The following is a 26,565-nucleotide window of genomic DNA, read 5'->3' as shown; positions in this document are numbered from 1 at the left end:
ACAGCAGATAAACAATGGTGGAGAACTCAGCCCTGCAGTAAAAAATCCTTAGGGGTTCAGTTTGTTAAATGCAAATTACATGGAGGTATCAGAGATAACACTATTTTAAAATCCCACAGGGGGAATCTTGGTTGCCATTAAGATGACTCCATGCCCTTCGATCCCTCAGCAGTTACAAATAGGGCCCAATTATTTTAGAAGAGCAATTAAACTAGGGATTCCATGGGACAATTCCCTCTGCCAGCTTGGTGTAGTGGTTAGGAGTGCTGACTTCTAATTTGGCCAGCCAGGTTTGATTCCCTGCTCCCCCACATGCAGCCACCTGGGTGACCTTGGCCTTGCCACAGCACTGAGAAAGCCGTTCTGACTGAGCAGTAATATCAGGGCTCTCTTGGCCCCACCTCCCTCACAGGGTATCTGTTGTGAGGAAAGGAAAAAGAAGGCAATTTATGCTACTTTGAGACACTTCTTCTTCTTTAATCCCAAAATGTAGGATGGCACAGGGGTTATGAGACTGTGTTATAATCCGGGAAGCATGTAGCATGAATGGGCAAAGTCATCAAGTGCCTGTACATGTGCCTTCCCCACTGAGGCTCCTGCCTTGTAGAATGCCTTGCCCAAGGAGGTCAGGAAAGCTCTCTCTGGGTCTTCCACAAGCTGAGCAAAACTGAACTACTCAAGAGGACTTTTCTGTGAAGCTACAAAATGGATGAGGGCCAAAATAACATCGGAATTATGCTGGCCTCTCTGCCAAAGCCCTAATCTATGTATCAGCTAGGGCTGATAAGATCCTCCTGCCTCCTCTCTCCCGCTTTTCCAGTAAGTAGAAGATCTAAGCAGCTGATGACTGTAACAGATTCAACTGAGTAGTCATATTAGTCTGAAGTAGCACAATAAAATCAGAGTCCAGTAGCACCTTTAAGACCAACAAAGATTTATTCAGGGCATGAGCTTTCGAGTGCAAGCACTCTTCCTCAGACTGTGAACTGACCATCATGACAGTGGGAATATATAAGCAAAAGTTAATCCTGTTACATTAGTAAACTGTGTCACAGCATCCAAATACAGCCATATGATAATTCTTTGCTAAACCAGCCAATTAGACACCTCGAATTCAGTTGCAGTCCACAAATACATATGAGAAATAAAACTGTCAATGCCAGGGATGGGGTTCACAAATACAGATGGGGCCAGCAGTAAAGTTGGAAGCCCCGTGTGAAACTGCAATTCCCTCCCCATTAAGGTGACCATCACTCACACCATCACTCCCTTACAAGACAGTGGAGAGGAGTCAAAGCCTAGGGCAAGAGAAAACAAAGAAGGGAGTCTGTTGCTTTTTGCCTCCCTCCCCATCCCATTTGTCCCATAGCAGTTCAGCTATAATGCTTGCATATGGTAGGAGTAGTAATGGATTTTACCCTGTTGTTTACGGATTGCCTTTCTGCCAAGGCAGCACAGACATTTCCAAGCTAATGGGATCGTCGTCTACCTGACTTTCTTCCTTTCCATTGCATCACGAAGGTCATGAAGGGAAGGAAGAATCCTTAGCTTCTGCTGTTACTGACTGAATTGGCACACATTTCACACAAAAGCATAGGCACGTGTTTTCTCATAAACTCAAGGTAAAAAAGGTAAAGGTAAAGGTATCCCCTGTGCAAGCACCGAGTCATGTCTGACCCTTGGGGTGACGCCCTCTAGCGTTTTCATGGCAGACTCAATACGGGGTGGTTTGCCAGTGCCTTCCCCAGTCGTTACCGTTTACCCCCCAGCAAGCTGGGTACTCATTTTACCGACCTCGGAAGGATGGAAGGCTGAGTCAACCTTGAGCCGGCTGCTGGGATTGAACTCCCAGCCAAACTCAAGGTAGAAAACGGCTACTGCTCCCACCCCGATCACCCTTCCTCCTTCTCTCCCTCCTCCTGCTTCCAATCCTATCCTACAACAGCATGGTGTCTGTCTGTCTGTCTGTCTGTCTGTCTATCTATCTAAAGGTGCATCTCTGGGTGAGAAAGAAACCTTATTTCACAAAGCAGCTATTGACAGAGTCAGTCTGGCTACTAGCCAGAGAGTTGACATGAATCCATGAACTGGTGTACAGAAATCCTTATTTCGCAATGCGATTGCTGTTGCAAGTTTGGGGTAGTGGGTTTGCAATCCCATTTTAAAGACTCAGCCCTAAGAAATGTCTCTTCCCTGTTTGGCAACTTGGATGTGATTTTCAAATGGCCGGCTGGGCTAATTCGTATCGGCAACACGACATGGGAGTCTAGTGGCCCATTAAAAACGTCGTGTTTATTCTGTGAAGTCAGTTCTGACTCATGAAAGCTTGTGCTGAAATAAACAGCGTTAGTCTCTAATGGGCTGTTGGGATCTCATTTTATTTTGATATAAGTGAGCTTCTCTAGCCTGACACTCTCAGTGGTGTCCTGGGGGTCTCTTCACTTGTTTTAAAGTTAATGGCTCCAAATAACTCCCAGCTCATCAGTCTGGTCGTCAGCATAAACCACAACGTTTAATCTAAAAGTTCGAAGCATTAAACTGGCAGCAGAAAACAAACAGGGAATAAAACCTCTGTCAACAGCACAAATTAAACCAGTTAAAACCCCTGGGGGAAAAAACCGAGATATGTTTTCATTCCTTGGCAGGATGCCTGTAGAAATTGGGCCAAATGAGCCACCTGAAACAAAGTATTCCAAAGACCCAGAACAACTATGAAGGCAGCCAGCCCATCCTTGCTGGGAGCTTGAGCTTTCAGCAGGGTCTCGCCAGATATGTTCAGTATCCAGGAGAAGGGGGGAAGGGGTCCGTCCAAGGCAGTGGTTCTCAACCTTCCTAATGCCACGACCTTTTAATACAGTTCCTCGTGTTGTGGAGACCCCCAACCATAAAATTATGCAAGGGTTCTTTCACAGAAATTAAATTGAAACTCACCAATGGTGTGAAGATCCATTGTTCATGATTGTATATAAATTGTTTCCCCCCCCCCTGGGGTTTCTCAGTTCATTTCTGCCCCTTGTCCCACCATGCTGATCTCGCTCTTTTCCGCTGCTCCAGACAGATGAAGCACTATCTCGATCTACCCTGCAAGGCTTGTTGTGTGTATGGCACCCCTCCCGCCAAGCTGTTTGTCCTGTTGTGACCCCTGTGAAAGGGTAATTTGACCCCCAAAGGGGTCCCGACCCCCAGATTGAAAACCGCTGGCTAGGGGCAGGCACTGTGAGATTGTAAGCTTTGGAAGTGGTGTGAAGAAGCATCTAGCAGACAGTGTAGGAGTGTCTGCATTGTTCTATTTTTATCTTTTCTGCCCTCCTTAGGTGTTTTCAGTTTACTCTTTTAAAATTCACAATTCGTTTTTTATGAGCTTTTACCTTTGAAGATCAAAAAGTGCCTGTCACTCTCTGCCTACCTGAGCTAGGCTGCGGTTACGCTTGCCAGCTTCTTTGTCCTGGAATACGGAAGCCTTTTGACTTCAAAGGACTGAAGAGGCATGTTTAGCAGCCTTTAGCAGCCAGAGAGTTTTAGCCTTACGCTGTCTTTGTTGCCTTTGCTTTTCAGCTCCTGGATCTCTGCCATCAGCTTCTGAAGGTATTGACAAGTCTGTAAAGTTCATAATCTTTATTAGGGTCTCACAGATTGACTTCTGCCTCCTCACTGTAGCATTTGGCATCCTGTACAATGAAACAGAACAGAGAGAAAGGCTTAGCATATATTCATTATAACATGCATGCTCTACTTTTTCCCTGTGGCTCAGAGCATACAAAATGCAGCAAAACCACATTTACTCCCCCAATTAAGAAACACTCGCAGCTTTAAGCCCCTTAAATAGTGTCATAAATAAAATGGCCTAACTGAGCCTCCTAAAAACCTCTAAAGATGGCTCTCTCTCTTATCTCAGGGAGCACATTCCACAAGAGGAACAGGTTCTAGCAGATACCAAGATGGCTACCTTAACTGGGTGAACAACCAAAAGATAGGACATAGAGTGCCCTGGTGTAGAGCACAGGAGGATGGGTTCCCATTGGAAGAAGATCATCCTTTCTCAATCCATGCCTTGGCAGATACTTCTGGTGAGGCTGGTGTTGCAGGGCCTCCCAGAAGGGAACGTGAGCCTGCAGGGTTCTCAAGCCAGGAAGTTCTAGCTTGGACCTACCCAGTGCCAGACCCGCCAAAGTCTGCAGAAGGAGCAGAGAATGCAAAGTGTGAACACATGGCCTTCTCTCTTCTGGGGGGGGGATGCCAGGACAAAGACCTTGCCATCAGATTCAACTTTATTCGGCCAATTTTGAACACCTACCCAAGAACTTCCCCAAAGGAGAAAATCAAGGTGTTGATTCAAGACAAAGATAGGCAAATAACTTTCTGCACAGCTAAATTTTGCACTGCTGCCATGAAATTGCGTACTATGTATATGGATCAGAAAATTTCTATCTGATCCAAATTCAAAAGTACAAAGAGCCAATTGTCACTGGTAACTTAAAGTATGTTTTAAATATTGAATCTAACATCAGTTCCTATGATGTCAGACCTTTTAAAATTTTTATAGTATTACTACTGCTTTCTCACTTTTTAAATTGTTTTAGTTTTTAATTACATGTATTTGAATTTTGGTCTGAATTACCATAAATAAATATTGATTGATTGACCTTGATGGATCTGGGCCCCCCTATTCCTCATGAGTAAAGAAGCTGCCTCAAGTTGTGCTTAACATGAGACCAGCATCACCTGCAGAGAAACACCTTACATGAGACCTTGGTGAGGGTACAGACTGTGTGAGTTAGCTTGACTGCAGTCGTACTCGACCAGTTGCCTGACCTGACCGGTTTGGGATCAATTCTTAGTATCCTGATACAGGACCTTTGGACTCTGTCTCTGGAATATGTAACCTGACCTTGGACTGTCTTTGGATTGTGTTAATTGACCCTGGATTGGCTTTTGACCATGACTAGAGAACCTATGCTTAAGATCCTGTAGTTGCCAGGACAAAATACTCTCAAGTTTTCTACTAAAATGAAGCATGGTTGACATAGGAGACTTTCTACTATGTTCACTCCAGGAATAAGCTTCCTACACACTGGAAAGGGGTAGAGCTAAAAGCTGATTCCATGAAGACCACCGACAGTGGTTGAATTCAGTTACCAGCTTATTCTATAGCTATACTTTAAAAAGTAAATGCACACAATATATTGTACAAGACATATTCTACAATCTACAAGGAGTAATAATTATTTCCGGTGTTTTTTTTCCAAGTCTGCTTTTAGCAGTATTTTTTTCTACTACTACTTCAGCCCTACTATGGAGGGGCAGTGTGGTGTGGTTGTTAAAGAGTGGCAACCTCTAATCCAGAGAACTGCATTTGATTCTCCACTCACATGCAACCAACTAGGTGATCTGAGTTCTGGGTAAATGAACAGCTCTGTACTGGTGATCTCAGCAGGGGATAGTAGCAGGCAACAAGAAGACCAACCCCCTCCCCGAAAACCCCACCCTTTTACCCAGTACCCAGGCGTTCTTCCTATGAAGCCCCATATCTAACATATGTCCATGGACATCTAGAGAGCCACAGTCTGACCACCCCTTGGACCAGAGCCTGGTCTGTGCTCAGCTTCGCTCCATCATTCCCCATATGCTCCCAATCTGGGAATGGCAACCCCGAGAAGGGGGTGGGAACGGGCGGGCCTCGTGGGGTACAGAGTGGCCTCCACCCTCCAAAGCAGCCATTCCCCCAATGGGAAGCTGACCCCCTGCAGCCTGGAAATCAACTTATAATGTAGGAAGACTCCCGCCGGGAGGCTGGCAACGCTCTGCAGCAGAGGGAAGGCCTTGCAAGGGAAAGCGGGGACCGCAGCCCATGGAAAAATAATACATGGAAAACAAAACCGCTTACCGCCGTCGCCTAGCGAGCCCGCTGGGTAAGTGAAGAGCTGGTTCTCCCCACCGGAAGTTCCGGAGGCGAGGGACGAACGAGTTCCCGCGGCTAGAGACGCCAGTCCTCCCGCGCCCCCTGGGTGGGCCGTGTGGGCAAAGCGTCGTTCCGCTCCGAGCAGCAGGCGTGAGAATGAGCAGGAGCGGTGTGTGCGGCGCTTTTGTTATTTAGTATTTATTTGTTTGTTTTTTGTATTCATATCGCGTATGAATACAGTATTTATTGTATTTATTATTTATTTATAATATACATTTATTTATTTATAATAAATTAATGTTTATTGTATGTAATGCATTATTTCTCGATTGTATTTCTATAGTGTATTTATTTATTAATTAATTTTTTTAAAACAAAGGCTGGATAGCCATCTGACGGAGAGGCTGATTCTGTGAAGGCTCAAGGGGGTGGCAGGTTACAGTGGATGAGGGTTGTGAGTGTCCTGCATAGTGCAGGGGGTTGGACTAGATGACCCAGGAGGTCCCTTCCAACTCTATGATTCTATGATTCAATCCAGTACCAGTTCTCCACCAGCATCATTTCTAAAGTCTCTTCAGACAGCCAGCTCTAGGGTCGACCTGGGGGGCTGGGTTCTGATCCCTAGGTGGGAGTGGTCGATGAAGGGCAACCTTGTAGATCACTTTGAGGAGCTTCCACACACACACACACACACACCCCCCCCCGGCGACTGGATGGGGGAGGACTGACCAGGAGAGCAGGGAAGGAGAGACAATGTTGTTGGAATTGCACAGGAATTGACATCACAACATCAGCGACTTTCAGGCGGCGCTCCAGTAATTGTGGAGGGGCAACTCTATGGTAAAACGGGCTTCTGCCATTGAGTTTTCATGCAAATACCAAATTGCCTGGAATGTTCAAGTTCTCCAGAGAGACCAGTTTAGGAATCTCTAGTACCAAACTGGAGAGTGCCCCTGCCAGCTCATGGAAGTTGTGCCCACTGAGTGATCAGTAAACTGAGCGATCAGTAAAGAAATATCAGGCCGCATCTATCCCTTGTCTCTAATACAGCCTTTGCTAAACTTTTGACTGTGGAGTAACCCAGAGAGATTTTGCAGGCTTCAAGGTAACCCTGAAGTGATGTCAGCTCCCTGTCACGCTCCCGGAAGTGACGTGTCATCAGAAGGAATAGGCCATCTCCTCCCACCAACCCACCCTCTCACAAGTAAAAAATGAGACAAAATGCTTGCCCTCAACCCCATCACTGGGGTGGTAGCCTGCTCTGCCCACCACTGAGACTGAAATGGCAAAAGGTAGACACAGGAGCTGTAGACACATTCTGCACACCGGTAACGATTAGGCACTAAGGTTTCATTCGCTTAGCATCGCTCCGTAAACAGAGAGACATTTGAGGCCCCTATAAGGCTTTTCTTATCCCACTAGTCTTATTTCATCTTTGGTCTTGAGTAGTGCAGAGATGTTGAAAACCAGGGTGCTGCTAAGAGGGGCTGGCATTTCTGAAAGATGAGAAGGCGCTTTGGGTAGGAGTCCCAGGACAAGAAAAAAGCCATTAAGGTTTCACAGGAGCCTCAAGAGGGCAGGAGAGTACCACGAACTTCGCGATAATCATTTCCACAGAATGGGGGGGGGGCTCTGAATGGGAAGCAGCCAATGGGAACACGGGTTGAAGGCAATCTGTATGATTTTGGTTGCTATAGAGATTAGAAAAGGAAGGGGGGGAGATGGGAGTCAGTTGAGTGACAGCTGAAGAGGGAGAAGGGGCAAAGCAAACTTAAGAGCAAGCTTTGGGAAGGGCAGGATATAAGTGCTAATGAAATTAGTGAACTGATCTGCCCTGACCTCTGTGGAAGAAAGATGAGAGAAATTGATAGGAGGAGTTGGAGGAGGATTTGGGTCTTGTATGCTGCTTGTCTCTACCCGAAGGAGTCTCAAAGTGGCTTACAATCACCATCCTTTTCCTCTCCCCACAACAGACACCTTGTGAGGTGGGTGAGGCTGGGAGAGCCCTGATATTACTGAAGAAGAGTTTGTTCTTATATGCCGCTTTTCTCTACCCAAAGGAGGCTCAAAGCGGCTTACAGTTACAAAGCGGCTTACAGACACCCTGTGAGGTGGGTGAGGCTGGGAGAGCCCTGATATTCGTGCTCGGTCAGAGCAGCTTTATCAGTGCCGTGGCGAGCCCAGGGTCACCCAGCTGGCTGCATGTGGGGGAGTGCAGAATCGAATCCAACTTGCCAGATTAGAAGTCCGCACTCCTAACCACTACACCAAACTGGCTTCATGTGCTCACTTATCCACATCCTGGCTTCTTATTGCCCTTAGGCCATTAAAGAGTGCCTGCCTTAAGGTCACCCAGTGAACTTTGTAGCAATCTGGACATTTAAACCCAGTTCTCCCGACTCCAATTTTTGCAGACTTGATGTGGCTCACACCCATCTTCTCCCTCCCCTTGCCTTCATTTCACTTCTTCTGTGAAGTAGGCGAGGCTGAGAGAGCTCTGAGAGAACTGTGACTGGCCCAAGGTCACCCAGCTGGCAGCATGTGAAGGAGTGCGGAATAAAATCTGGTTCTCCAGATTAGAGGCCGCTCCTCTTGCCCTCTACACCAGGGGTAGTCAACCTGTGGTCCTCCAGATGTTCATGGACTACAATGCCCATGAGCCCCTGCCAATGTTTGCTGGCAGGGGCTCATGGGAATTGTAGTCCATGAACATCTGGAGGACCACAGGTTGACTACCCCTGCACTACACCACACTGGCTCTCCAAGAGGTGCCGTTCATCTTAATGTTTGCTTTTAGCCTGATAATTGCTTCATGAAAGCAGATTTTGGGCTATTCATTGATTGTTTTGTACTGTTTCTCTGCACTGGTGTGTTTTTAATGATTTGTTGTGCAGTTTTACTTATAGCAGTCAAATGTGCCACATGAATGCCCTCTCTGCCAAACCTGACACATACTTCTCTCATAGAGATGGGAGCTATTATGTTTTCTGCAAAAAAAACCCCCACAAAACACAAATGAAGCTTGCTTGCTTTGGCAGCACAAATACTAAATCGGTGAGACTGAATTATTTTAGGGTTTTTGTTTGTTTGTTTTTGTTTTAATTCCTCATGCATTTATTTTGTTTCCTGTTTCCTGTTGGGGCCCTTCCCTGGCCCCCTTTCCATCAACCATCTCCATCTTCTTTGGATTGACCAACTTCACAGAAGGTTAGGAGTGTTTCAAGTCTGTGTTGGACCCCATCGCCCTTTTCACCTGTGGAGAAGGACAGTGACATCACATGTACATTCTGCAAACAATGGCTCTTGCACCTCTCCTCAACCCCCCCCCCCCTGTGTCTTGTTCGTCAGGAAGAGACGGTGGCTCGGACAGAATCATAGAATCATAGAATCATAGAGTTGGAAGGGGCCATACTGGCCATCTAGTCCAACCCCCTGCTCAACGCAGGATCAGCCCAAAGCATCCTAAAGCATCCAAGAAAAGTGTGTATCCAACCTTTGCTTGAAGACTGCCAGTGAGGGGGAGTTCACCACCTCCTTAGGCAGCCTATTCCACTGCTGAACTACTCTGTGAAATTTTTTCCCCTGATATCTAGCCTATGCCAGGAAGCAAGATTTCCTTACTCATTTAGCCAATCAAAAATAAAATGGTTTACGTTTTGAAGCTGTCCTAGGGCAGAATGAGGGGAAGGAGAGAGCCATATATTTTGCAAGAACCGCCCCTCCCCCTGCCCACAGAACGAATAAAGATGCAATACAAGTTAAAAGATCAGTGGTTCTTAATGGGAGCCCTACAACACTCTAAAAATCGGTGTGTGTGTGTGGGGGGGGGGTTTACATGACCTTAGAGTCCCATCTCTCCATTTGTGATGGCTGCTGACAGGCAGCAGAGAGGAGTCATTTTATAATGCACACTCTGCCCTGAGGATAACATCCCAAATTTTCCCCTTAGGCCTTTACACTGTGGCACATGACAAATAAGAATACAATCTAATAAGGAGTTGGCTTATGTCCATGTGGCACAACCATCTCACGGAATGTATGCCTTAAATCTGTATATAGTACGCATATACCTGTGTAAATGATTATGAAGTTGTTGGGTTCTTACAACGGAATGCTATTTTTATCTCTGTTTTTTTTAATTTTTATTTGTGGCTTGGGGGGTTTAACGTCTGGTGATGATGTTGCACAGTTGGGGGGACTGTGGGGAGGGTGTTAGAAGCACATACAGGCATTGGGTAAGGACCAAAGATCTTGGGCATGGATGGAACAGCTGGGTCTGGACGCTTGGATTGGCTGGAGCCGAATCTTTCCAGCGGAATGTTTCTCCTAGGCTTCCGCTCCAGTGGCCACTGTGATACTCTCTTGGCAGCTGAAAAAGAAAGGAATCAAAGAAGAAATGTTGCAGAACACATGGTGGCCAAACCAGGACTTGCCTCCGACTGCATTTGGGGAGCCTAACCCGTCCTTGTTCACAGGACAAGTGTACTGCATTGCACATCAGCAGACATATTTGTCACATTTCAGACATTATATTTTCAAGACAAACATTCTTGTTCCATCCGAAAAGGCCTGCCACTTACCGTCTCTAAAAAAAATCTGACATGCTAAAAGCTTTTGATGGCCAGGGCAACCCGAACCTCTCTTTTGTTTAAGAAACACTTGGAAATTAATGCATACAATTTTGTTTTTTGTTTTTTCTGAAGTGGGTATTCATTTTAGACTTTTTGAGCTTGATTTTTAAAATATTTTCACTCTTAGAAAGTATTTTCAAGTGGCTGCTGTTCCAGAGCCTCATGTCGCTCTTTGTGGTGGAGCATGATGTTGTGTTTGGAAGAGTCCAAGCCTTTATTTCTAAACCCAAACACCTAAATCAAGACCTTTGTCTTCTGTTATCCTTTGGGACTTCTCCCCACACTTTGTCTTGTCCTCCCCCTGTTACATTTTTAAATGGCTGGCCTGATGAAGAGTTCTGGAAAACACAGAAGCTTGCACACTGTTTTATATTGGCTTTAGCTTTGGAGGGGAACAAAGCAGAGAAATGCGACTTCGAAGCTAGCCTAAGTGCTCCTCACCCACTCCCCGCAGGCCCATCTTTACGGAAAGCAGGACTTACCAAGCGCATAGGTGCTGACCCTCCTCATCTCACACATCAGACACTCCACTTCCTTGTGTATCTCCTCCTCTTTGAGCGAACTGCCATGGTTGAACAGGGAAAAGAACTTGGCCTGGAAAACAGCAGTGGGAGATGGAAGAATTGTTTGTGGGAACTTTTCCCTGTTCTCAGGGAGGAAGGTAAACCAGCATGATGAGCCAGTACAGACCAGAGGTAAGAAAGCAGCTGAAGAGGTACCCAAGCCAGCATGGTATAGTGGTTAGGAGCACAGATTTCTAATCTGGTGAGCCAGGTTTGATTCCTCACTCCCCCACATGCAGCCAGCTGGGTGACCTTGGGCTCGCCACAGCACTGAGAAAGCTGTTCTGACCGAGCAGTGATATCAGGGCTTTCTCAGCCTCACCCACCTCACAGGGTGTCTGTTGTGGGGAGAGGAAAGGGAAGGGGATTGGAAGCCACTTTGAGATTTCTTTGGGTAGACAAAAGTGGCATCTAAGAACCAACTCTTCTTCTTCAGTAATATCAGGGCTCTCTCAGCCTCACCTCCCTCACAGGGTGTCTGTTGTGGGGAGAGGAAAGAGAAGGCGAATGTAAGCTGCTTTGAGACTCCTCCGGGTAGAGAAAAGCAGCATATAAGAACCAACTCTTCTTCTGCTGTTTCAAGGCTGCTATTAAATACAGATGCTGGCTTAATGTTTTGAATAGTGGGGGGGGGGGCAGTCTATAAATGAAATGAATAAATAAATCAAAACGAATAAGTTATTAATCTTTAACCTAAACTGGTATTGCCAGCCTGAGCTGGCTTGCTGGGAAGGTGGTATAGAAACTGAATAATAATAACAATAACAATAACAACCTAGAAACCGAAATTTAAAATCACGGTTCTGTTGCCTTGGGATTCCAAAGGGCTCCTTCAGTTACTACCTTAGGTCATCTCAGCTGCAAATTTCAAGCAAGCTAGCTGCTAAATGACTAGATTAGGATAAGACCAAACATTAGCCCAGCCCAGGCTAACACAGCTGTGACAGCCTTCCCCAGATGGATGCTCTGATCGAATTGTTTTCAATACTGCGGCCCCAAGCAGAGAGCAGGTGCAAGGTCAGTTTATTCAAACCAGACAGTCAAGAGAATATCTGGCTTATCTAGGCAACCTCTGGATTCATCCCTACTTATTAGGCTATTGTTAAAGGCTGTGATTCAAGGAGGAGGAGAAAGAGCAACATTTGCTTTCACACACACTGGATAAGGCAGGGGTAGTCAATCTGTGGCCCTCCAGATGTTCATGGACTACAATTCCCATGAGACCCTGCCAGCGTTTGCTGGCAGGGGCTCATGGGAATTGTAGTCCATGAACATCTGGAGGGCCACAGGTTGACTACCCCTGGGATAAGGCACTTTAGCGAGCATTTGCAACCAGATTTCCCCGTGTCATGCAGGAAAATCCAGTTGCAAATTATTGCTAACAGGTACTGAAAACGCACTTTATACAGTCTGAGTGAGAGCACTATGACTGCTAGCTGTTTCTTTATCCCAGCTTTTCTCTACTTTTTACCATAGAGAAAGCCCTGAAACATTCTTTAGGCTTTGAGAAACCCCAGAAGTGGCCTGATTATGCAGAATATGGCTGAGAAGCAGAGCTCTGTGGACACGCCCACCTGGGGCCCCTCCCCTTCCCACCTCCTCCAGGACCGTCATTGGCCATTTTGGGTGGGGGTGGCAGGTCGACATGACCATATATGGTCATATTACCCGATAAATGTTTTAACAAATGTATTCAGGTAAGCCTTCCATCAGGAAACCCCAGGGTTTCACAACCCCCTGGTTGAGAAAGCCTGCTTTATCCCATCTTCTTCTTCTGTGTCTTCCCCAGCAATCTGCTGGGAAAGAGTTTTACAATGGGCCACTTCACCTGTGCTGATTCCTCAGTCCGCCCAATGGGAACCCCCCAAGCTGTACCTTCAGGTAGGATGCCAACCCGCCTTCCTCGGTCTCCACTTGCTTCCTCTTCCGTATGAGCCTCTCACAAACACCTGGATTCAGTTCCATTTGGGTGTAAAGCTCCTCCAGGGATTTCTGCGTGTAAGTGCAGGATTGTCTCTCAAAGGCCTCTGGGGAGATCCGCTTGCAGAAAGACACGTAGAGGGGCGACTCGTTGTCGAACTCACCCAGGATCTCCATCCTGTCCCCGATTAGAAGAGGGATGGAGCAGGATGGAAAGAGGCAGAATATCATGACTTCTATGGAGATTAGATGACAAACCTTTCCTTTTCTTTTCAAGGAGAGCATCTTCAGCTCCCATCAGGAGTATCAAGCAACGGATTTGAAACTCTGCTTGGATTCTAGTTGGCAGGCATGATTTCCATATCAAATTGAGCATCAGCTTCCCACTGGAATACAAGGCCAGATCCTGGTATCTAGGACAGCACTTCTCAACTTTTTTACTGTTGAGAAACCCCTGAAATATTCTTCAGGCATCAAGAAACAACAGAACTGGCATGATCATCCAGAATATGGTTTGGAAGCGAAGTTGTGGACACGCCCACCCAGGGCCCCTCCCCTTCCAACCCCCACCAAGCCATTTTTTGACGGAGTGGGTCAACATTACCATATTTGGTCATATCACCCAATAAATATTTAACACATTTTTAAAAAATATTAAAAATTAATTAACTTCTACCCATTCATGAAACTTTTGGAGGGTTGTCACGAAACCCCAGGGCTTCACGATGCAATATTTTACAGATATCTCTACTTTCCTTCCTAAGACACATGATTGTTTCTGCTATACATTTCTGCATTCATTTACTGAGGATTTCGGGAGACAAGTGGTGGATTTCCACTCCTTTGTTCTGAACAAGATATTGTTTATGATTGTCTAGAGCTTTATGCATATCTGGATTTTGTTACTGAGTTGCCTTCTGGCTGTATCTATTCATTGTCTGAATTCTATTGCTGCTGTTTCTATTTATATACAGTGGCTTTGCCTTCACTTTTTCTGTCCCACGTACTGCGTACCTCCTCCTCCTCCTCTGTTTTGCAGATATTCACAATGGAATTATCTTCACCTTGTCATGGAGCCACCTGCCCCCTTTCGTATAATGTGCATTTGACTTTAGGCATGTGGTCACTAGTCATGGCAAGTAAAGAAGCAAAATAATAAGTAGTCTTGATCCTAGAAGCAAAGCTGATCTAGGAGAATTGCGGGGGGGGGGGGAGGAGGTGTCTTTCACCATCAGCTCAAAGCAGAATTGAAAGTCTGCGAGAATCCACACAGTTCTTAACAGAGCACAATATTCCCCTGAAAAATCTTGCATAGTGCACCTCCAAGTTCAACTTCCTACTCTTCTCAGAAATTATGCATTCAACAAAAGTGCCGCTTTCCTCAAGTTTTTGTTTTGTTCCCTTGTTTTTCTTAGAGGCAGAGAGGGTGGGTGAGGGGGTTTAAAGTGGGCTCTGTTCTTTTAACTCTGCAGCCAGGATCTCTGCACGATAACAATCACGGCCCAAAAGAGGAAAAGCGTTGGTGAAATCATCTCCCTGTTAAGAGCTGATGATGATTCATCATTGCTTCGTTTGTGCCCTGGCAGTCTACTGAAGAGAGATCAAGAAGTAATTAAGCTAGAAGAAGAACGGAAGGAAGAACAGGTAAAGGGGCGGCAGTAATAAGAACAGAACTTCCATTAAGAACTGTCCGGCTCAGCAATTGCATTTTTAAAATATCATCAGTGCTGGAAAAAGTCAGTACATGGAAAACACAGTAATGAATTGAACTGCCAAATGGTGAGGTCTGGATGCTACTCTAAAACCTTGTTATGTGTGACAGGACCCTGCTCTATAGTTTGGCATAGTGTCTCCAACAACAATGGCACCCCTCAGTCATCTAGGCTTATGCCAAAGCCAGGCACTGTTAAAGTCTGTCGAGACCCAGGAGGGCCAGACTCCATTTTCTCCCCAGCTTGTTCCAAGCCACAGATTCAACATGACAGCTGCAGCATGAGTCATGTCTTGCCTTCCTCTCCCCTCCCCCTCCCCACCTCATTGTATTGCTGATCAAGTGGCTGGCAGAGCCATGTTTACCCAGAGGTTTCTAGGCAAGTCCCTTGATCTCTCTCCTCTGACTCACTCTAGGCCAATCTGCCAGGGGAGTTTGCCCCCCCCCTCCATCGCTAGACCCATTGACACAATGGTTCTCTTTATTTAGTCCCATTAACACCCATCTCTGGACCTGGCTAGGCCATTTCCCAACGTCCTACCCATGGAAAATTCCATCATGCACCTACCATGCCCCTATCATGTCCTCATCATGAGCTCAGCATGATCCCCTTTCCCCCCAAACCTATAAAATCATTGGCTTCCAGAAGCCAAAGTGTTCTTCTATTTCAGGACCCATTCAGAACACCCTTCATGCCGCTGGTTAGTCATGTTACCAATCCTCTCGCAAAGCAATTCCCCACTGCTAAATATACACGTATCTTGGGACACATGTGTGTGCTTTTATTGTAACAACCTGAAACTACATCCCCTGCCAAATGGGTTGGAAGGACCCACCTTCTTATTATTTGTGCAACCCCCTTCCTTAAGTATGTGACTATACCTCCAAGTATGTGATTTTACCTCTTACTTCCAGAAGATCCTTTTAAAGATCTATATGAGCCAAGGTCTTGGGCCAGCCAGCCACAGAAAGTGTATTGGTCCTGAGATGGATGACAGAAAGCTGCTCTACAAGGTACTTCATTCTGCTTTGATCTCCCATATCTTCAAACCCCAGGAGGAATTATGACATCAAGGGCAAATTAACCAATCCCTTGCTTTTCCATTGATGCCTGCAGCGTTGCAATTATGTCATCATAATTAAAAACAGCTGGACACCAATCCCAGCTCTCTAGCTGTGCCTCACAGAAGTTTTTGAGATGGAACCAGAATGGAGGGCTTGCAAGGAAACAGGGGAACACCTTGGGAGAAACAACCAGCGCTTAAACGAATGCACTCATGAAAGTTATGATCCTTTTGTGGAGGGCTCCTGTGTCTTTTAAGAGCAGAAATTTAACGTATTTAACAGATCAGCTTCTTTTGTGTGTGCATGCCTAGAAGTCAGCATGGGTTGAATTTCTGCCTGTCAGTTCCAATACCATCCTGAGTCACAAGGGGAGAGCTATATATAAATAAGAGAGAGAGAGAGAGATTCATTTTCCTGCCTTACCTAATGAAAACCAAATTTGGTGCAAATGGGCATGCAAATCATTAATTGTGTTGGAATATGCTAGATCTGCAGTACGCATAATTGAGCAGAATATAAAGAATGTCCTGCAGGGGGCATGGGAGGAAATGTGTATTCAGCATAGTTAGAATAGGCAATTCCTGATGATTTTCAAATTATCTCCTCCAATATCCTGATTGACTCAATGGGAGACTTCCTGCTCCTTTGAGCCAGGGTGGTGTGGTGGTTCAGAGCAGTGGCTTCTAATCCAGCAAGCCGGGTTTGACTCCCCACTCCTCCATATGCAGCCAGCTGGAAGATCTTGGGCTCATCACAGCCTTGATAATGCTGTTCTGACTAAGCAGTCCTGTCAGAACACTCTTAGCCTCACCTACCTCACAGGGTGTCTGTTGAAGGGAGAGGAAGGGAAGCCACTTTGAGACTCCTTCAGGCAGATAAAAGCAGATTATAAAAAAAAGCCTTCTTCTTTGAGCAGACTTCCTCTCTGCTTGCCTCCAAAACAGCAGTAGAATGGGAGGAAGGACTGCAGACAACAGAAAGTTAGAGCGGTCTCTCTCCTTTCTACACAAAGTTGTTTCTCTTCTTAATAAAACTATTTTATTCTTTTAAGCAGCCTGGTGCTTTGCGCATTCAAACTGTGCCAACAAATAGAACAGATTACAAACATATTGGTGTGATGGCGGTGGGGGGGGGGAAGGAATCATCTGTTTATATAGGGGTAAAAGCACCCTGCGCCAATCCTTTCCACCTGAAAACACTCATAGATGTATAATCTTGAGCAGCAGAAAAATTCTAGACAGTCTATTTGGAACCAAGGGTTCAAGGGACTGATAAGAATTTAGCCGCACCCAATTAAATTCCTGGATCATTATCTTTGATGATTAAGGAGAGAACAGTTTCCAGAGAGCAGGGGGCTAAATGGTTGCTTAATAGAGGCCTAATATGGTTATTCCTGGGAGTCACAAACATAGGACATGTGAGCAAAATGTAGAAAGGTATAGCGATCATTTGCTCACCAGAACAGCAGATCCTGTCAGAATATATCTTGCCAGCAAACTTTCCCTGTGAAAAATGGAAGGGATTATATTTAACCTAGCAAACAAGAATGCCTTACAAAATTAAGATTGAAACATAACAAGAGGGAGGTGGTGGGTTCTCCATCTTTGGAAATTTTTAAACAGAGGCTGGATAGCCATCTGACGGAGAGGCTGATTCTGTGAAGGCTCAAGGGGGTGACAGGTTACAGTAGGTGGGCAATAAGGATGTGCGTGTCCTGCATAGTGCAAGGGGTTGGACTAGATGACCCAGGAGACCCCTTTCAACTCTATTATTGTATGATTCTATGGTAATGCTTTGGAGAGAGCTGTTTTTTTATATCCAACTTTTCACTACCTGAAGGAGCTCCGAAGTGGCTTACAAGCACCTTTCTTTTCCTCTCCCCACAACAAACACCCTGTGAGGTTGAGAGAGCTGTGTGAGAACAGGTCTAAGAGAACTGGGACTAGCCCAATGTCACCCAGCTGACTACATGTGGAGGAGAGAAGAATCAAACCCATCTTGGTGTAGCAGTTAGGAGTGGTGACTTCTAATCTGGTGGGTTTGCTCCCCTGCTCCCCCACATGCAGCCAACTGGGTGATCTTGAACTTGTCACAGCCCTTATAGAGCTGTTTAGACTGAGCAGGAATATCAAGGCTCTCTCTGCCACACCTAGAGGAAAGGAAAGGGGAGTGTAAGCAGCTTTGAGACTCCTTCTGGCAGAGAAAAGAGGCATCTAAGAAGCAACTCTTCTTCTTCTTCTCTTATAAATTTACACTGCATGGGAAAGAGCTAGAGTTCTTTAGGAATCTATGGACTACAGAGATTAGCTCCCCTATCAGAAATGACAAGTCTGAAGATTGACATTCTATGACCTAAGTCAGGGATAGTCAACCTGTGGTCCTCCAGATGTTCATGGACTACAATTCCCATGAACCCCTGCCAGCAGTTGCTGGCAGGGGCTCATGGGAATTGTAGTCCATGAACATCTGGAGGACCACAGGTTGACTACCCCTGACCTAAGTTACTTCCCCAGACTCGAACTTTCCCAGGTACCACCACATATCCAGAAATTTCCCAAGCTGAAGTTGGTTATCCCTAGTTGGAGAGCTCCTGGAAAAGCAGTCAGGTCTGGATACAGGCCGTATCCAGATGGGTGCTCCCTAGGGAGCCCCATGGACAGTACCATTGTGGGTTAAGTTGTTTGAACATGGACCATTCAATGTCATTCTTTATTATCAATACAATTAATACATTATCTTTTGGCCTTTCTTTCCTCTGAAAACCCGCAGTTCTCCCTCCCCCCAGGCCCCACAGCCTTGTAACAACCCAGCAAGAGGGTAGAATAATTGGTTTTTATACTCTGCTTTTCTCTACCCGAAGGAGTCTCAAAGTGGCTTACAATCCCTTCCTCTCCCCACAACAGGCACAACAGGTGAGGTTGAGAAAGTCCTGATATTACTGCTCGGTCAGAACAGCACTATCAGGGCTGTGACTAGCCCAGGGTCACCCTGCTGGCTGCATGTGAAATAGCGGGGAATCAAACCCAGTTTGCCAGATTAGAAATTGCCACTACTAACCAAGCTAGAGATTGCTCAAGGTTGCCTAGCGGGTTTCATAGCTCAGGAAGCATCTGAACCCAGGTCTCACAGAGATAAATCCAAATCCAGTGTTCTAATCACATGGTCCCAGTGCTCAGATCTCTTCCTGACTTCCTCTAGTGCCACCTAGAAATAGGCACTGAGGGGAAACCAACTTCCTGCTTGTCAAAGATCACAATTTGTAAAAAAGAGAAACAAAACAGTTCAGATGCCTAATTTTATTTGCTGTAGGGAAGCCTTAACACATTCTCTCTCGTATCACTAATTCTATCCTATCTGTTGTGGCCAAAAGTGTTTGTGAGATACTGCTCAGGGAAACAGCTTGCGCAAAGACCATGCAAAAGTTTTGTTTTGGGCGCTGGTGCAAGATGAGTTTTATTTGCAGTGTTTGCTGGTGTCCAATTTCTTAAACTCTTCATTGTACGAAGCTCCAGCAAAACAGATGGCAGCACTTCGGTCACAGTTGCAGATAAATGCCGCGCAGGTGTCGTTCTCTTCTAGACAGACAAAGGAAGAAGTGAATTGGGGGTGATTTCTCAGGGGGGCATGAATAGGCCACAAAACAATCCCTCACCTCCCACATTCCCTTTTCCCCAGAAACAGGAAACCAGGGCTGAATCTGCACAGAGCTTTTATTCCAGTCCCAGGTCAATTAAGTCCCTGCCGTCTCCATTGAATGCGATTTCCATTTTGATTTTGTCCAATTAAAATTTTCCCTCTGCAACAAGCAGGATTGATCCGGAGTGACCCTACCTTTCCACCACAATATCCTAGAGTGAATATAACCCTCAATATTTGAAAAATCGGCATGAGAAAGTGTGCAGCTCTCTGCATTTCCCCCGAACTAACTTGCTGCTGAGCCTAGAAAAGCCCTGATTGGCCAAGGCTTCAAGTTCAAAGGCTTCCTCATTCCCAGGTTGCAAGCTTGCCTTAAAGGGGAAGCCCTCTCGGCAGAGATTTGCCTCTTAGTTTTTTTCTCCCTCCTCTGCTGTCTCCAATCCTCTCCCCTCCCCCTTTAAGAAAAGAAAGAAAGAGGCTCCTGCTGTGCTTGGCTCCCCGCCCCCTTCTGAGCTTCCCTAACCAGGTGCAGAACACTTTTCTGTTTCAATGGGGGCGGGGCAGGGCAGGCCAGGCCCAGGGAAAAATTCTTTAGGGAAGATTAAGCCTGGAACAATTTGCAAGCAAAACATGTGCTTGGTCCCTGTGGCTAAGTCTCAGTGCGGGGAGGGGGGTGGAATGGATGTTACCACTGCAGGTGATATCGCTGCCAGCGCAGCTGTAGACATAGGTCTTTGTGTAGGGGTTGTCCATGAGGAATTTACAGTCTTGGTGTCTAAGGGCTTCTCCGTAGCAGTCATCATGAATCTGGCAGCACCTGTTCAGTAAGCAGAAGCATTCAGCACAATCCACAACATTTGGTAATAATTTAGGGATGGCTGTGCTTGGATTAGGCCAAGTTCCATCTAGCCTCGCACTGCGTTTGCAACAATGCCCAACTATAATGCCTCTGCCCTCTTGTCCAGGGATCTCCAACCTTCTTGGGTCTGTGAACACCTTGGGAATTCTGAGAGAGTGTGGTGAATAGCACTCCAAAATGGCTGCCACAGGAGGTAAAGCAAAGCCCAAAATGGCTGCCACAGAAGGTACAGCCAAATGCAGTACCTCAATTTGTGAAAGAATCAGAGGAGGGGAGTAAAAGGAAACTGATAAAAGCTGAAGGAAAAACTTTGGGAATAGGTCAAGGGAGGAGAAAAAGAAAACAGGGAACACAAAAGAAAGCCTGAAAATCTGGGTGCTTTGATTCTCAAAACCCTTTCATCTGAATAAGGGCAGCCATTACCAAACCCTGCCTTACAATGGCCCTGGCCACGTTCTGGAAAGTTTGGTGAGCTCCATGAGAATTAGTGTCAGATGCCACAGTACCCACAGGCTCCAGCTATGCTTGCTTTTGTTTGTCCTCCGGTTCTGGTATACTGCTGCTGAACACGGAGGCTTCATTTTGCCATCCAAGTTAACAGGCATTGTGAATGCATCAGATCCTATATAAAAGGTTATCTAAGATGGTGGTCATGTCCAGTTCTTGTCATTTATATGCCTTGCAACAATGTACTTCTCTTTAATCTGGTCCAACGGGTCACCCTAATTTCTAGCAGCATGAGAGGAGGAGAAAATTCTCTGCCTATAAGTAGGAATGTTATGGATCTTTCTGTGTCATTCGGAATCTAACAGCCACATGCCCCAAAGAATTCCTAAGCTGGGCAGGAACATGATTCTCAGTTATCCTTTCTTCTTTGGTCCTAGCAGCTGATAGTTCAAGGTATACTAGTTACAGTCGTGGAATTATCTTAGATCTTCCTGGATTTTTCTAATGGCAAGAGGAACCAGATTAAACCAAGAGATTCATCCACTGTAACCTGCCACCCCCTTGAACCTTCACAGCCTCTGTCAGATGGCTACCCAGCCTCTGTTGGAGAACCCACCACCTTCTGAGGGAACCTGTTCCACTAAAAAAACACTCTGTTAGGAACTTCTTCCTGATGTTTAGACAGAATTTCTTTTGAATTAATTTCATCCAATTGGATCTAGTCCAGGGGTAGTCAACCTGTGGTCCTCCAGATGTTCATGGACTACAATTCCCATAAGCCCCTGCCCACGAATTCTGGCAGGGGCTTCTGGGAATTGTAGTCCATGAACATCAGGAGGACCACAGGTTGACTACCCCTAGTCCATCCTTCTGGGGCAAGAGAGAACAACTCTGCTCCATCCTCTACATGGCAGCCTTTTGAAGGTGGTTATCAGATCCCCTCTCAGTCGTCTCCTCTCCAGGCTAAACAGACCCAGCTCCCTCAACCTTTCCTCACACGTGTGATGAAAGCTTCTTATTGAGAATCAGTGTCGGAGTAGACCAGGGGTAGTCAAAGTGCGGCCCTCCAGATGTCCATGGACTACAATTTCCAGGAGCCCCTGCCAGCGAATGCTGGCAGGGGCTCCTGGAAATTGTAGTCCATGGACATCTGGAGGGCCGCACGTTGACTACCCCTGGAGTAGACAATATCCAATCAGAAAACAGCCCAATGAGAAGATGCAGCAGCTAGGAAAACGAGGGCATTTGAAGAAGGAAGTTGCTCACCTGTCCAGGTCATCCACTGGAGTCCCACTGCCGCCGAGGCCACAGTAGCAGCCATAGTTACTGTAATCCTTCAGTGGGTCACTGCTTGGAATGGTGCACTTGATCATGTTATGGAACTGCCACAAATTCCGTAAGGGGGCTGTGGTGGCTGGGCTCACCGTGCCAGCTAAGCAAGAGACAAGCTGATCAGAAGGTTTACTGAGAGGCATTTTCCCCCCTTGACTAAAACAGAAAGTGCATCCCCCCAAAGGTTTACTTTTAAATGGTGAAAGAAGAGGAATTCACTGCCACTTGAGCCTTTGGATGTTACTGGTTGGGCCATGCCTCCTACATGGCATGAACAAAAGCAGCAACTCATGTAGAGACACTATGGGACCGATGGGGAGGCATAGTATTAAGCTGTGGTGAAATTAGGACTGGCTTAGTTGCACTGTCCCAACCGAAACAATCTCTTGGAGCAGTGGTTCCCAACCTGGGGGTCGGGACCCTTTTGGCGGTCAAACGACCCTTTAACAGGAGTCGTGGTGGGGCAAGCAGCTTGGACAGGGCGGGGGGGGGGTTGCCATCCACACAACAGCCTTGTGGGGCAGATCGAGATAGAGCGTTCATCTCTCTGGAGCAGCGGAAAAGAGTGAGATTGGCATGGTGGGACAAGAGGCAGAGCTGAACTGAGAAACCCCAGGGGAAAAAAAAACAATTTATATACAATGGATCTTCATTCCATTGGTCAGTTTTGGTTTAATTTCTATGAAAGAACAGTTGCCTAATTTTATGGATGGGGGTCCCCACAACATGAGGACCTATATTAAAGGATCATGGCATTAGGAAGGTTGAGAACCACTGATTTAGATAGATGAAGAGCTTGCTCTTTTGTGGTGTTTGGACGGGTCTGAATAAAAGGCCATTGAATATACAACAGTATTCCCGTTGACCTGTACGGTGACCTGCAATAAAGCATCTCCATAAAACAGGACAGGATTAATTGGTGGACAGCCAGATTTACAGCATACCCCTTTCCATATGTCCAAGGAGGTAACAAAAATCCAAGAACGTCCCCTAACAAAATAACATTTATTTAATTCCAAGTATTGATACAAACTTTCCGGATGCCACTTTGAGCCTCAAGTAGCATGTGGAAACCACTAAGTCCCTCAAATTTGCTTGGGTTTGGACTTGGGCAGGGATCCTACAGGAGGAACTTCCGCAGCGCGGAAGGCAGCCAAGAACATCTGCTTTTCCCGGCGTTGTCTGAACCATTTAGAACAGTGGTCCCCAACCTTCTTATCACCGGGGACCGGTCAACGCTTGACAATTTTACTGAGGCCTGGGGGGGGGGTAGTATTTTGCCGAGGGACGTCGCTGCCGCCGCCTGAGCCCCTGCTCCACTTGCTTTCCCGCCGGCGCCCCTACCTTCCGCCCGCTGGGGGGCTCTGCCAGCAGCAGCTACGCAGTGCCACACTGAGGGGGAGCCCCAGCCATGGCGGCTGCTGGAGAGCACCAAAGGGGAGCCAGTGGCAGAGTGGCAGGGCAGCCCCCGAGGCAGCAGCCGGGGAGGAGGATGAGGAGGAGCCGCGGCCCGGTACCAACTGATCGACGGACCGGTCCCGGTCCCTGGACCGGGGGTTGGGGATCACTGATTTAGAAGGCTCCCTCTTAACAAAACGGTGTAGTGCAGCAATCAACAAAGGAACACAATTTCAAGCCCAAATGGAAAGTCCTTCTGAAGTAAAGCGGCCTCTTTCCCCAACCCACGCTGCCCAGAGAACGGCATCTTACCTGTTGCCAGGAGGAAGAGAAGGACAAAGGTCATTTTGCTAGCAAAGGACAGCAGGAAAGGCTGTAGGGAGACCTGGCAGGTTCTTTTATACCATGGCCTTGCCTCGGCCCCCAGATCCAAGATAGTGAGAGTGTTGTTTGCCTTTCTGTAAGGAGCCCTCTTCTGTCCGACGGCAGCACGGAGCTTACGCAACTAAACCAAGGCCATCTACAAAACAGCCGCTTACTTTCCGATCCTTTGGGGGTCAGGTTTTCTGCCAAGGAATTCTGTTTGTGAAATGTTTAACATAATTCAGGTGTAAAATGTTGTACGGGGCATAGGTTTTCCTAAGAATCTGGGAGCCGTTCACATTTTTCTAAAAATAAACCCATATCATTGATGTAACGATATCATGAAGTGAATAAATTCTACCCAGCCTTTCTTCCCAATGGGAGCCCAGCGTGGCTTCACTGGTTTTCTTCATTTTATCCTCACAACAACCCTGTAAGGGAGGGCTGGCTGAGAGTCTGTGAGTGTCTCAAGATCACCCAGATAGTTTCCATAGCGGAGTGAGAATTCCAAATCCTAGCCTATCCCTCTAATCACCACGCCGCAAAGAGATCTCAGAGCATGTACAGAGTGCCTCTCCCCCCCCTCATCAGATAACACATCTTGTATTTGTCAGATATGTGAAATGTTGTGCTTGGAGGCAGATTATGTATCTGTACATAGACACGTGTACAAAGTGGGAGGGGGGATATTGGAGACCAGCCAGCAACAAAATGGAAGAGGCTCAGATACCACAGACTGTATTGCATGACCTTTGGGACTGACTGCTTAGTGTTTTCTCTATGCATGTATCTGTCCAGTACAGACAACACATTCTCACATCTGATGAAGTGGAGTCCAGACTCCAAACTAGCAAGCTCATTGACGAGGTTTATACTGTGTTGGATTGCACTGCAGGGGTAGTCAACCTGTGGTCCTACAAATGTCCATGGACTAAAATTCCCATGAGTCCCTGCCAGCTGGCAGGGTCTCATGGGAATTGTAGTCCATGGACATCTGGAGGACCACAGGTTGACTACCCCTGCTGTAAAGCACTAAGTGCCAAAAGGTCTGGGCCCCTCAGATCTGCAGAATCACCTATCTCCTTACTCCCCCTGCAGGGCACTGCACTCTCCCCGGCCTGAGGAAAGTTCGCCTGGCCTCGACCAGGACCAGGGCCTTTTCGGTCCTGGCCCCTAGCTGGTGGAATGATCTCCTGGAAGAGCTAAGGGCCCCGACGGAACTATCCCTGTTCCTCAAGGCCTGCAAGACAGAGCTCTTCCGCCAGATCTTTGGTTGAGGCCAGGGCAAGGAAGGTTGCGGGGGGGGGGGGGGGCGCTCCTCATGGAGCTGACTGCGGTTGTCCCCCTGAGGCAATCTTTAGAGCTGCGGGGAGGAGGGAATTTTCACTGCCAAGGGTTGGGCTTTATACTGGGGGGTTTATACCTGTCTTATGTTTTTACTGCTGGGAGAGTATTGTGACTCGCCATGAGCTGCTATTTGGGAGTGGCAGGATATAAATTGAAATATAAATAAAATAAATCAAGTTACGTTTGAGCGATCTTGCCTAGTACCTGGTATTTGGCAGATATTATAGAAAAGCACTCGGTCTAAGGACTTTTGTATTTTTCTAATGCCCTTCCCTCCCCCATTGTTAATTTTAGAAAGATCGATTGCAGCTCGGTTTAAAGGTGACATGAAATCTGCTTTTTTCAGTATGACATACCATATGCCCCGTCTGGCACTTATCTGCGTGTAGAGAAACCCATGAAGGCAATCTTGGAGCCACAACAAGCAACAGCTATAGGAATTCACAGCTCTCCAAAGTACATTCCCTTATGCCGATACCCATAATCTGATAAACACCAACAAGAGGCCCACAGAATTTGACTTGCCATGTGAACTATGGAAGACAACTAATAGAATATGAACAGGTCTTCGCAGGTGTGCTGACCTGTTGCTCAAACAGGGCAAAATACTAGATCCAGAATGTGTCTGATTTTCTATCTGCCACAGGAAACGTGGGCATCATGTTTTCCAGAGAGATGTGACAGAGCTCTTGGGACTTTCCCCAGCTGCTCCTGAATGGATTGAAAATTTAGATATTAGTATTTAGGGGGATTGAGAAAGCTGTCTCATAACCATTGTACCTACTTGGCTACATGTTTTATACCATTATACACTTCCTGCGTGTAACTGTCAGATATGATAAAATAATAACAAATCAATACACTTTCTCAGTCTCCAGGCTTGCCCTCGCTGTGACCTAAGAATACCCAAATTGATTGAGGATTAGCTGCTTCCATTGTGCTGGATTTTGCCAGATGATGGAGGCTTTGGAAACAGAAAGGACAGCTCGTAAATGGATTGTTTCAGATTAACAGGTGGCCCAGAACACACACCTCTGCTGCATCAGGTTGCAACAAAAAGCTGCTTTAATCCCTGGTGCAGCACCCTGCCTCGTGGGCCAAGTTACTCCATGGATGTTCAGGGATGCCCGTCCCCAAGTGAGACCTGGGGATCCCCTGGAAATACAGCTCATCTCTGGGTGATAAGAGATCAGCTCCCCTGCATAATATGGCTGCTTTGGAAGCTGGAAGCTGTAGCATTATACGCCACTGAAGTCCTACCCTGAGATGTGGGTGCTTGTGTGGGAGGGGAGGCCTGGTCAGAGCTGTTAGTGCACTCATCCCCTTAGTTACTGCTTGGCTGGTGAGGATAGTGGCCAAGCTTGAACTATGAATCATACAAGTGTTTGGTTCAT

The 26,565-nt window shown here is 46.5% G+C and overlaps 2 protein-coding genes across 4 annotated transcripts; both read right to left on the bottom strand.

Moving 5' to 3' along the window:
- Positions 1–8,970: 8,970 nt before the first annotated feature.
- On the bottom strand, positions 8,971–15,783 carry LOC143822279 (uncharacterized). 2 transcript variants are annotated; one of them, XM_077307227.1, is made up of 5 exons: positions 15,627–15,783; positions 12,969–13,191; positions 11,013–11,124; positions 10,126–10,268; positions 8,971–9,152 (listed from the first exon to the last, which is right to left on the bottom strand). In XM_077307227.1, the coding sequence occupies exons 2-5, from the start codon at positions 13,188–13,190 to the stop codon at positions 9,108–9,110; spliced, it is 522 nt and encodes a 173-aa protein (XP_077163342.1). In that variant the 5' UTR covers position 13,191; positions 15,627–15,783; the 3' UTR covers positions 8,971–9,107. The 2 variants fall into 2 exon arrangements, with proteins under 2 accessions (XP_077163342.1, XP_077163341.1); XM_077307226.1 differs by lacking the exon at positions 8,971–9,152 and having other exon boundaries at positions 10,024–10,268.
- Positions 15,784–19,070: 3,287 nt separating this feature from the next.
- LOC143822323 (phospholipase A2, minor isoenzyme-like) lies at positions 19,071–24,161 on the bottom strand. Of its 2 annotated transcripts, none has more exons than XM_077307322.1 (4): positions 23,774–24,161; positions 21,998–22,163; positions 20,115–20,242; positions 19,071–19,361 (listed from the first exon to the last, which is right to left on the bottom strand). In XM_077307322.1, the coding sequence occupies exons 1-4, from the start codon at positions 23,805–23,807 to the stop codon at positions 19,243–19,245; spliced, it is 447 nt and encodes a 148-aa protein (XP_077163437.1). In that variant the 5' UTR covers positions 23,808–24,161; the 3' UTR covers positions 19,071–19,242. The 2 variants fall into 2 exon arrangements, with proteins under 2 accessions (XP_077163437.1, XP_077163436.1); XM_077307321.1 differs by having other exon boundaries at positions 19,071–19,364; positions 23,774–24,038.
- Between the last annotated feature and the right edge of the window lie 2,404 nt (positions 24,162–26,565).

The sequence above is a fragment of the Paroedura picta genome, chromosome 13, assembly GCF_049243985.1.
Source record: "Paroedura picta isolate Pp20150507F chromosome 13, Ppicta_v3.0, whole genome shotgun sequence".
Taxonomy (NCBI): domain Eukaryota; kingdom Metazoa; phylum Chordata; class Lepidosauria; order Squamata; family Gekkonidae; genus Paroedura; species Paroedura picta.
Note: the sequence above shows the minus strand (reverse complement) of the source record. Positions and strands in the feature narration are given on the sequence as shown.

Excerpts from the sequence above, each read along its gene's own strand:
- LOC143822279 (XM_077307226.1), bottom strand. The coding sequence starts at position 13,190 with ATGGAGATCCTGGGTGAGTTCGACAACGAGTCGCCCCTCTACGTGTCT. Across the intron at positions 11,125-12,968 it reads GGTTGGCATCCTACCTGAAG|GCCAAGTTCTTTTCCCTGTT; the intron begins GTACAGCTTGGG and ends GCTGTTTTCCAG. Across the intron at positions 10,269-11,012 it reads GGTCAGCACCTATGCGCTTG|CTGCCAAGAGAGTATCACAG; the intron begins GTAAGTCCTGCT and ends TTTCTTTTTCAG.
- LOC143822323 (XM_077307321.1), bottom strand. The coding sequence starts at position 23,807 with ATGACCTTTGTCCTTCTCTTCCTCCTGGCAACAG. Across the intron at positions 20,243-21,997 it reads CCAGTGGATGACCTGGACAG|GTGCTGCCAGATTCATGATG; the intron begins GTGAGCAACTTC and ends CTTACTGAACAG. Across the intron at positions 19,365-20,114 it reads CAGCGATATCACCTGCAGTG|AAGAGAACGACACCTGCGCG; the intron begins GTAACATCCATT and ends TTGTCTGTCTAG.